Source organism: Schistocerca cancellata, chromosome 3 (genome assembly GCF_023864275.1).
Source record: "Schistocerca cancellata isolate TAMUIC-IGC-003103 chromosome 3, iqSchCanc2.1, whole genome shotgun sequence".
NCBI lineage: Eukaryota > Metazoa > Arthropoda > Insecta > Orthoptera > Acrididae > Schistocerca > Schistocerca cancellata.
Genome location: NC_064628.1, coordinates 419,561,279 through 419,573,348, shown reverse-complemented (window position 1 = coordinate 419,573,348; position 12,070 = coordinate 419,561,279). Strand labels below are relative to the sequence as shown.

Below are 12,070 nucleotides of genomic sequence, written 5' to 3'. Positions count from 1 at the left end.
CTCACAATGAACCTGACATATAAAGCTACAAGTAAAGCAAAAATGAATTTATTTTTACTGATTAGTTTCTGTAAAATCGTTTGAGAAAGATCTCAAGGCATGCACTTTGATTCTGTCATCGCCGAAAGGTGGCAAACATGTGGCGGCGTTCCTTTCTGAACAAACAAATGAACTCTCCCAGCTGTTTGGACGAAAACTGGTCACTGTGCATCAGCCACCATATCCTGCGCGACCTATAATCTGTGCATCAACTAATAACTGGTTCAAAAATTTTACAAAAATATGTTAGAGCTCACAGGTGCCATTAACATGATGGACATTGCCTTAAAGATTTTATGTCTAACTTATTTTTGTTCCTTTTTTTTTTCTTTTTCACTTATATTTATGAAACACCCGCATAGCAAATAACTTGCCCTGGGAACCAAGTTGCTCTCTCTTCAAGGTGGAGCTGCCTTCCAAAATACTTAAATTTAATAATCAAATTATTTTATTGTATTTATTTTTGGTAATATACAAGATGTGATTGGAAAGTTTTAAGAATGGGCTTGTAATTGTACAGTTGTGGCACTTACATGCTACTGTGATGTATCTCCTTCAAAATAGTCCCCTTCTGACTGAACACACCAACTGCAATGGTGTTTTTTTTTACTTTTGGTAACATTCCTGGAAATTTTTTTCGTGAAGTGTGTTAAGGACACACTCCGTATTTGCCTGGATGTCCTCAATAGAGTCAAATCGCTTCCCTTTTAAGTGAAAATGTCAGTCTAGGAAACAGGTAGAAGTCTGCAGGGGCCAAATCAGGGGAATATGGCAGTTGTGGAAGCACAGGAATTTTTAATTACGTCAAAAATTCAGTGATGGAGAAGGCATGATGAGCCGCAGCATTGTCATGGTGTAGCGCTCAACTCATGTCTTCTACATCCATACTCCACAAGCCACCTCACGGTGTGTAGCAGAGGGTACTCTTGAGTACCTCTATCGGTTCTCCCTTCTATTCCAGTCTCGTATTGTTCATGGAAAGAAAGATTGTCGGTATGCCTCTGTGTGGGCTCTAATCTTTCTGATTTTATCCTCATGGTCTCTTCGTGAGATATACATAGGAGGGAGCAATATACTGCTTGATTCCTCAGTGAAGGTATGTTCTCGAAACTTCAACAAAAGCCCGTACCAAGCTACTGAGCGTCTCTCCTGCAAAGTCTTCCACTGGAGTTTATCTATCATCTCTATCTCTGTAATGCTTTCGCGATTACTAAATGATCCTGTAACGAAGAACGCTGCTCTCCATTGGATCTTCTCTCTCTCTCTCTCTCTCTCTCTCTCTCTCTCTCTCTCTCTCTCTCTCTCTCTCTCTCTCTCCTTCTATCAACCCTATCTGGTACGGATCCCACACTGTTGATCAATATTCAAGCAGTGGGCGAACAAGTGTACTGTAACCTACTTCCTTTGTTTTCAGATTGCGTTTCCTTAGGATTCTTCCAATGAATCTGTCTGGCATGTGCTTTACCGACGATCAACTTTATATGGTCATTCCATTTTAAATCACTCCTAACGCATACTCCCAGATAATGTATGGAATTAACTGCTTCCAGTTGCTGACCTGCTATATTGTAGGTAAATGATGAAGGATCTTTCTTTCTATGTATTCGGAGCACATTACACTTGTCTACATTGAGATTCAATTGCCACAGTGCAGGTGTTTTCTTCTGCACCTTTCACTCAAATGCTCAAGGGTGCATTTGTAGTATTCCTGGTTAATTGTCTGTCCTCCAGGGGTAAATTAATGATGCACAATACCAGCAGAAGTGAAAAAAATTACCGAAATTGTCTTTGCCTTCAACAGACTTTGCCGTGCTTTTTTTTTTTTTTTTTTTTTTTTTTTTTTTTTTTTTTTTTTTTTTTTTTCAGTCATGGTGAACCAGAGTCTTCCATTGCAGATTGTTATTTGGTTTCAGGATCATATCCATATACTCACAAGTTGTCACCTGTAATTACCGTATTTAACAAATCTGGGTCATTTTTAGTCCGATTAATCAGTTCTTGGCACACTTCAAGTTGGAATGAATTTTGCGGACACTAGACGTATGTTCAGGTCTTCAGTTAAAATTGACTAAACTGCATAGAAATGTAAATAAAGTTCATCATCCATCTCCCCAATTGTAAGTCTACGATCAGATCACACTAAGTCGCGAACTTTCATAACATTTTCATTCGTTTTTGAGGTGGAAGGATTGCCGGACAATGCTTCATCTTCAAACTTATTGGATAAAAGTATTTACATTTCAGAGCTATATTCGGAAGTAATACTTTTGTGCCATGTTTCTATGTGAAATTATGAACCTATTTTTGTTTTATTAATTTTTCAGTGGATTTCACCCATAAAACATTGCATAAACTATTTTGATATAATTTGAGGTGAAGTACCCTGTGCAATTAGCCAAATATGAAGTTTCTTATTATATTTACCTTCAACTCAGTCCCATACTTAAACTGGTAATTTAGTCCCTCTCCCCTTTTTTGCAACTCTATGTGCAAATATGTGAAACACTTCTGTGGTGGAAGAGTAAATTGATTTCAGTTTCCTTTTCTTTATTGTTACAACCAACAACTGACTTGGAACACTGCTAAATTTTGTTATGGCTGTATACTTTCTCCCTTACTGAAATATAAGATGTTTTGCAAGTTCTGTCTGAAGTGCTCTACAACTACAGGTCCTCTCCCAGGTGGTCTATAAAAGCATCCAATCACCATTTTTTACCTTTCTTTGATACTTAATTTCACACAGATTAATTAACATTCAGAATCTGTGATAATCTCACAAGATTTTACCAAAATTTTTACTGCAGTAAAAATGCCGCCACCATTGGCGAGTAACCTATCATTATGATAAACATTCCAATTTGAACTTAGGATTTCATTGTCATTGATGTCTGATTTCAACCAGCTTTCTGTTTCCAATACTATCTGTGCATTATAACCTTCAGTAAGCAATACTAATTCTGGGGTCTTTCCTTGGATGCACCTGCAATTTATTAAAATCATATCAATCTTTTCTATCTCTGATCTGCGGGGACCAAAATTCTCTGAGGTCACTGTGGCTGATTTAACAGGCAAATCATCTTTGGTCCCAAGGAAGGGGTTCTCTAATCTAAACGTCCCATGTGCAAGGCACATGTACTCCACTACCCTAGTAGCCACTTCCTGCATGTAGTGCACGCCTGACGTATTAAGGACAACCCTACAATTCTGCACCTGATAGCGGAGGTCGAGAAATTTGCACCCAATACTGTCACAGGGTCTCTGAGCCTCTGGTTTAGACCTTCCACTTTGCTCCTAACCAGAGGACCACGATCAGTCCTGGGTACAATGGTACAAATAGACAGCTTAGCCTGCACCCTACATGTGTTGCTAGTTGCCTTCACCAATTCAGTCAGCCACCGAAAGGAGCCAAGGATGGCCTCAAAACCCAAGCAGCAGGCATCATTTGTGCCAACATCTGCCACTACATGCAGCCAGTTGCACCCAGTGTGATGGATAGCTGCTGGCAGGACCTCCTCCACATCACGGATGAGACCTCCCGGCAAACATACCGAACGCACACTGTAATTCTTTCCCGCCTTTCCTGCTATCTCCCAGAGGGGGCTCCATCACCTGCTTAACATTGGAGCTCTCAATGATCAGCATACTCACCCTCTGTACTTGTCCGTACTGGGCAGGAAAATCGACCACTCGTCCAACAGGAGAGGCATCCCTGCTGGCTCAGAGCTATCAACACCACCTCATACCTGTTGCTAAGATATAGGGAGCCAGCCGCATGGCCTGCTCCCTCTTTCACATTCTGCCCAGTGACATGCGAACCCACCACTGTCGGCCACCCGCTCTGAAGTGAGGAAAGATCGGTCAGATCTTGCGTATCAGACTCCGCAGCAACATCTGGGTCACCAGGGGATTCCAGTGGCACCAAAGGTGTCGCAGGTCTCATCACTGGCACTCAACATCACCACAACTTTGAGCATTAGTTAGAAGCTTGTCGACAGTAGCCAACGCAGCTTCCAGCTGTTTACAGACAGCAGCCAACTCTCCTCATATCTGCTCACAACAAGCACAGTCCCTAGCTATCACACTGTGTATAAAATAAATATAAGATCTCAAATGGCGCTACTGAGTTTGAAAATTTACCAAAGGAGAATAAAGTAACACTAAAAGTTGCTGTGCAGAGTTCTCACTGTACTCTGAGACGACAAGCTATTAAACAGAAATAAATTTCTCTACTGAAGTTGATCTATTTACAGATACCTGCTATTAGAAATCCTGTTCGCCAAAAAATTAGTGCATGAGATAAATATTCAGACTAGAATGTACTGATATAAACTGTGTGTGCTCTACTAGCAGAAAATTAAAACTTTGTGGCATGACAGAGTTTCTGGTGCCGGGAAAATTTACTCTAGGAAGCCCCCCCCAGCTACGATTAATTTTCTAACCACTAGTCTACACAGCAAAATACACACATACAGTTCACTTCTTTGCAGAAGCATGTGAACAAAGAAACAAAGACTACCGTATTTATTCGAATCTAAGCCGCACCTGAAAAATGAGACTCGAAATTCAAGGGGAGAGAAAAGTTTTAGGCCGCACCTCCAAATCGAAACAAAGTTGGTCCATTGTAATATGAGACACGATTTAGGTCGAATGAATGACGATACAGCTATAGTAGTTTGGTTAGAGTCGTAAGCTTAGCAGTTAAGCTTTACCAGGTAGCCATTGCTATGCGTCAGGTGCTCTGTCCGTATCTATACGGGTTCCCTTCCTTTTTCACGTGCTTCGTCTGGTTTGAATTGATTGCTTATTTTTCTTTGATCTGATAAGTGCCGTTCTCTTTGTTATAAGTGTTTACGTCATTCAAAGCTGAAAATGCATTACTGTACTGTGTCATGCATTGTTTGTCACATTCTGATAATGAGTGTTTGTGGCCTGTCGCCGCTCGCAGCATGGCTTCCTTTAGTGCGCACTACCGCCGCTTACAATTAAAAAAATAAGATAGAGGAATCGTCTCATTAGCGAAACAATGGCAAGAGACTGCTATTTGTTGTTACTTACACAGCTGCTTTCTTTGATAATGATCAACAAGAACCAAATAATAGACTGCGTATGATAGAACATGTTCTGAACGAGAGTTAGGCGAAAATTTTTCTCCGTTTGAAAATCTTTGCGGCCGCTTCTTTAGTTCATCAAATTCTGCACAGAAATTAGTCATCTTAGATTTAAAAATCTAGTCAGTTGCTGTGCTTCATTTCTGGCTGTATCACTATTAGGCATAAGAATAATACGAATATAAACATGACACGATATGTATATTCTTCCGCGTTTGCTGTTGTCTCACTCTAGTTTCGTAGTTTATTAGGCAGACAGGATTTAAACGAGATAGCAGCAAACACGAAAGAATACATGGCAAAATGTTTATATTCGTATTATTCTCATGGTGAAGAGAATAATGCTTGTGATTCACATTTCATCAGGTTCCTATTAGCAACCGTCTCTTCTCACAGGCAGGAAAAAATTCAGAACGTAGAGTTGGCCATATTAACAAACATCCCAAACATTCTTGCCAGTTGGATTTTCGTAGTACATTGAAATTCTGCTACATTCGTAGATGAGCAATACGGAATTTGTATTTACTTCGTTGGATAATGTATGAAAATGCAGTGGTCGAAACTCGGGGCGGAGAAAAAAAGCTCGTCTTCTATCGCCCCCCCCCCCCCCCCCCCCCCCCCCCCCACATACGTGGCACGTGGATCTCAGCTGTTTCCATAATGGTCATCTCAGCTGTTTCCGTAATGGCCCTGTTAATCCACTTATGATTTACTTGTACAGTTTCACTACAGAACCATAGAGCACAAGCTCACAAATGTACGCTTCAGAAATATTGCAACTTAAAACTTGTGCCGGCCGCGGTGGCCGTGTGGTTCTGGCGCTGCAGTCCGGAACCACGGGACTGCTACGGTCGCAGGTTCGAATCCTGCCTCGGGCATGGGTGTGTGTGATGTCCTTAGGTTAGTTAGGTTTAAGTAGTTCTAAGTTCTAGGGGACTTATGACCTAAGATGTTGAGTCCCATAGTGCTCAGAGCCATTTGAACCATTTTGAACTTATAACTTGTAACGCCGACTATCCCATTTTGCAACATTACCTGTATTGTTTAATGTACGTGTGCCAGTATTGAGCAAAATGATTAATGACTGCATGTTGGCTCCCAGATATGCTTATTGTATTAGTGCAAATAACATAACATATGCTATTTGCAGAAAACAAAACAAAGTAAATATACCACTTACTGCCTGCTCTGTCTCATAATGAGTCATACTTGCAGTATCAGTTGACTCTAGAAGTCATATTAATGAGTCACTTTTTAGTTATGTGGCCTATCTGTGTATTTTGCATATGCTCTGTGGAACCTGTAACTAAATTCATCTGTTTTGTAAATAAAATCTTGGCTTCAAGGGAAGAACAGTAAGTGCATGCTGTGAACTCTCAATTTTTTTTTTTAATGAGATGTGATGAATGTGATGAAAATTAGGTTGCTTTTTCTAGAAAAAAATCTGTAAACTGAGATACTAATTTTTATGTCTTACTATTTTAGGCACATTGCGGACCTTGCAGGCTACCCTGATGTCTTGCTACCTGTGCCAGCTTTCAATGTCATTAATGGTGGGAGCCATGCTGGCAACAAGTTAGCTATGCAAGAATTTATGATATTACCAACAGGTGCAAAGAGTTTCACAGAGGCCATGAAAATTGGTACTGAAGTGTATCACAACCTGAAGAGTGTCATCAAGAGCCGTTTTGGTCTCGATGCTACAGCTGTAGGAGATGAAGGTGGTTTTGCACCTAATATTCTGAACAATAAGGATGCCCTTGCTCTCATTTCAGAAGCTATTGAGAAAGCAGGCTATACTGGTCTTGTAGAGATTGGGATGGATGTTGCAGCATCAGAATTTTACAAGTAAGATAATATTCATTTTTGTGTGTGTGTGACTCAAACACTGAGCCCTGATCTGTAACACTGAAACTTACATTGGAAAATCTCTCTTTTAGTGACCATAATTTTTGCTATAATAGCTCTTAGAAAGTCTATAATATATTAATATTTACATTAATAAAAAATTCAGACTTCCTAATTTAGAGTGGTGTGTTATACTTTTGAATCAATTTACTTCCATAATGTTATTTTTTCTGTAATTTTGTTTTTTGAAAAGAAGAAAATTGATAAACTGTACATTAACACAATCTTTTCAGGAACCAACATGCTTCTTTTAAACCTAATATTTAATAATGGATCATAAAGCTTGTCTTGTGTATTGTAGTCTTATTTGAGGACCTGTGAAACTTTTTCCTGCTTTGTATGATAAACTTTCAAGCAGTGTAAGTAACATAGTCGAACTTTCCACTCACTATACTGGTTGCTTGGTATTGACTTTCCCAGTCACCATATTGCTACTCTTAAGAGCACACTAATCATTTCATTGAGAGCAACTCCCTTCCACTTTGATAGTGTAACTTGCTTCTTCAGTGTGCTCTCATCATCCAGCAATCAATTCTTGATCTACAGTACCACTGAAGAGCCCCATTAGACAGGTAATAAGAATATGCAGACAGCAGAACAGTGATAAAGTGCACTCATTGAATTATGGTGGCAGTCTATCGGGCATGCTAACCATCCTTGTATTTTTGTAGGTGTCGACTGCAAAGTGTTAATAACTAAAAAAATTGAGCTGGCTCCAGCTTCATATGGGTTGCACAAGATATCTACTGTCAGACAACTGGTCTGGCAATAGGATAATAAATTTATATACACAACCTTCCTCATATGTCAGGTTGTCTGCTAGTGAAAAAGTATCAAAATCCCTACAAATAGTTCCAGAGATTAGCCTTTACAAACATGCATACAGAAAAACAAGTCAGGGGGGACCTTGATTTAGTAGTGTGTATAGATTCTCAGTCTCCCCCCTTTTCCCACCACCACAACTAGTGTACTATTATTACCTTGTTCTATCAATACACATTAAAGTTCCTTGCCCTTGCCCTTAAAGCCAATATTCTACCTCCACTCACATGACTTCCAGAAGTTTCATTAAATTTAGTATTAATTTGAAGTAATAAAGTGTTAATAATAGTAATTGCTTGGATACACTTTGTATTACACATTTGTATATAACAATATGTGTGCTTGCCATCATAACTTTGGAACACTCTGAGAAATTGCAGCCATAATTTGGTCCATTTATTGCTTACTCATTGGGGAGAAAAATATTGCAAGGTTGCTACACATATAGCATTGCTATAGTCTTGGCTGATCCAGCTTGCATGCCCACCTGGGATAGCCAGGTGGGGGTGGGCAAACGGCTGACATAAGGGCAGATTTGCAGACAGCCCATAGTATACACGGTAGTGCATGCACACGGGAGTGACCAAAGAGCCTTCGCATGTGCAGAATGCAAGAGATTGTGACATACACGATCTGCACCTGCCGTGAGTGCGATGATGTGCAGGTTGCGGTGCCCTTGCCCCATTGGGCAACACTGGAACGGAGTGCTATAAGCATTAATTGAAATTAATATTAGTGCAAAGTCCATGATTTTCAGAGCCACTAACATTTGGATAAGATGTCGTTCAAAGTTAAGGTGAGCAGAATTCAGTAAGACCTTCTCAAAAAACTAAATTTACAAGAAATAATTTCAATGACTTCATCATGAGACAAAAGGTGTTACTTTGTTCAAATAATCATGTAAAATTTATTCATTGGAGACTTAGCTTTTATGTAGTATCTTTTTCAAATTGTAAACATTTTAACAATATCCAAATTAGCTGGCTCTTTCTTTTAAATAATATTTACTAGAAAATATATGAGCAATATAATCAATTTTTGAAGATATAATTGGATAGGTAAACTGTCTGCCCACCAAGCAGTAGGAGAAAACATTGAATAGTTATGGAATTGTGCAAGCTTTTGAAACTAGTGGTTCCTTCTGGTGGAAGGGTTGAAGAGGATGTAAAAGGGACGAAGGAAAAAAACTAGTGAGGTTTAAGAAATGGGTAGTGTTGCAGAATAGTCACCCAGAACATAGAGTAGGGAGAGACTTACTGGATGGGATGAGACAGAAAGACTAATGGCTATGGACAGCACTGGAGGAGATATGAAAACCTGAGAGCTTAAAGGTGAAAAATGGGTAATAACCAAAATGGAGATTACTAGCAAAACATCATGCAAGAGTTAATCAGAATAGAAAACTAAGTACATTACTCATGGTACATCAGTGAGCTAGGGTGTGGGGAAAAAATCAGATAATGAAAAGATATAGAAAACTAAAAGGGAGTGAAGAAAAGGTATAATTACTGAAAAAAAATGCTGTAGCCAAGGAAATTAATGTAAATTAAGAATAGATGGGTGGTGGAACCAAGAACATGTTGTAATGCCAGATCCCTTATGCACACATTTCCTACCCTGTGACTCCTACCCCTGTCTGCCCCACTGTAAGACTTGCCCTATGCATCCTCCTACCACCACCTATACCAACTATGTAACTGGCAAAGCACATACTATAAAAGGGAGAGCCACCTGGTAAATGAAACATTGTGCCCAATGGGCATAGTCAGAGGGTGAATACTAGCAACACACAATATCCTGTTGCAGAGCATCCTCTACAATATGACAGTCATGAACCTTGGTGCCTGTTTCACCACATGTACCATCTGGATTCTTCCTCCTGACAGCAGTTTCTAAGAACTGCAGGTGGGAACTGGTATTACAAAATGTCCATGGTTCTCATCATGTACTTAGCCTAATTTACATTGATTTCATCAGTCTCGCAATTCCCCCCCCCCCCCCCCCCTGTAACTTTTCCTTTCAGTTTCTATATCTTATTTTCTGACTTGTCTTTTTCTCTTCCCTCCCCCTCCTCCCCCACAACTCATCTATATACCATGTATAATGCACATAGCTTTACACTTTTATCAACTCCTGCATGTTGTTTTGTCAGTCATATCTCTCTCTCTCTCTCTCTCTCTCTCTCTCTCTCTCTCTCTCTCTCTCGTTTATTACCTGATCTTCCACCTTTAAGCTATCAGGTTTTCAAATATCATGCAGTACCAGTACTGCCCGCAACAGTCAGTCTTTCCTTCTCATCCCATCTGGTAAGTCTCCCCTGCTCAAGGGTTCTGAGTGACTTTCTGTAACTCTCCATTTCCTAAACATCAACAGTCTTAAATGTTGACTATTTAGAGGAACAGTGCAATCCCTCAGCAACAGAGCTGGTCTCTTGTATTACATTAATTTCCTGTTAAATAAATTAAACACAGAGTACTTAAAAGTAGCAAGAGTGCAAAGTAAATTTATTTTCTCTTAACTTTATAATTTAATATCCTTCGCAAAGTAAAAAGAACGTCCAGAAATGATATTCTGTAGTAACAAATACTGCTGTTTCATGCCTGATTTTACAAAGCAGTACCATTTTATGATGTCTGTATGAATTTTGTTTTGCAGGGATGGCTCTTATGACCTGGATTTCAAGAACCCTAACTCTGATAAAAGCCAGTGGCTGAGCATGGAAAAGCTTGCAGCATTGTATACTGAATTTATCAAGGAATACCCAATTGTATCTATTGAGGATCCATTTGATCAGGATCATTTTGAAGCTTGGACCCATTTTACATCACAAGTCAAGATTCAAATTGTTGGAGACGATCTAACAGTTACTAACCCAAAACGTATTGCCCTGGCTGCAGAAAAGAAAGCTTGCAACTGCTTGTTGCTGAAAGTAAACCAAATTGGTACTGTGACAGAAAGTATACAAGCACACCTTTTGGCAAAGTCCAATGGTTGGGGCACAATGGTCTCTCATAGATCTGGGGAGACAGAAGATACATTCATAGCTGACCTTGTTGTAGGTCTCTGTACAGGACAGGTATGTGTACAGTCTGAGAGCACATTTGTGATATAATTAAAAATATCAGAGAGCTATACATTTCTGTTTCATTACAGATTAAAACAGGTGCTCCATGTCGTTCGGAGCGGTTGGCCAAATACAATCAGTTGCTGCGCATTGAAGAAGAGCTGGGATCTGCTGCAAAGTATGCCGGCAAGAATTTTCGCAATCCTGTCTAAAGGTTTCCTTATGCCCGTTTGAGCAATTTGATGTGTTGGCTTTCAGGAAATGTACTGCCCTATTTATTGAATCACTAAAACTTGAGGTGTTAGCAATAGTTGTATGGGGAAAACTGTTAACTGAACAGTATGTTTAGAGTGAGAATTATCAGATCTATAGGGGAATGTAAAACATTTTCTGTTGACATTTCCATTTTGTTGCAATGTGGTGTTCATTCCTGTACGACTAGTTTTCTGTTGTAAAGTGAGCAGATGAATATACTATCTTGAATGTCATCAGTGAGAAGTGTATAACTGAATGTAAGAAGTTGATAAATGTTTATTATTTGTAGTGGCAATATTTATAACACCTCAGTGTTCCTTTGTACACTCCCTTAAGAAACTAAAGTGTATGTGAATGTGAAATTCTGACAATAAAAGATAAAACTATTTATGATTTCTTATTCATAAATAACAGCTATCACAGATATGCAGAACAGTAGTTGAGAAACACTGCATCCATTGAAAGTCATTACTGTGACATTGTGGAATGTTGAAGATAAACCAATAAACTGAGACAGCATGAGGCAGCAGCTGTCGGACACATAAGTGGTGTGCTACCTACCTTTCAGAATTGAGTTCCTTCCTCAAAGAGAGGATTGGTTGAGTTCAGAAAGGAAGGGCAGGGCACCTGACCCACCAGTTGGGGAGGGGCACATTACCCACCTATAGTGATGACAGGGGGGAGCTGTTACAGCCCACATAAAAGGAGCTGTGAACTCAGTTGTCACAATCATAAATGTAGTACTAGTCACATTACTCAGAAAATTCAGATGCACCAATATAACTTATCATGACCTAGTATTTGTCCAACCACCTGATCTTAAAACTTTACTGAACTAGGGTCCATATCTGTATTTTACAGGCTACAGTCTTTA

General features: G+C 39.5%; 1 protein-coding gene across 2 annotated transcripts in view; it reads left to right on the top strand.

Moving 5' to 3' along the window:
- Nucleotides 1–11,584, top strand: part of LOC126175168 (enolase-like) — a 28,041-nt gene extending 16,457 nt beyond the window's left edge. For both annotated transcript variants that reach the window (XM_049921758.1, XM_049921757.1), the window contains exons 5-7: nt 6,633–6,995; nt 10,533–10,953; nt 11,031–11,584. In XM_049921758.1, the coding sequence (XP_049777715.1) occupies nt 6,633–6,995; nt 10,533–10,953; nt 11,031–11,153 (907 nt within the window). In that variant the 3' untranslated portion in view covers nt 11,154–11,584. The remainder of the gene's footprint in view (nt 1–6,632; nt 6,996–10,532; nt 10,954–11,030) is intronic.
- The last annotated feature ends 486 nt before the right edge of the window (nt 11,585–12,070 follow it).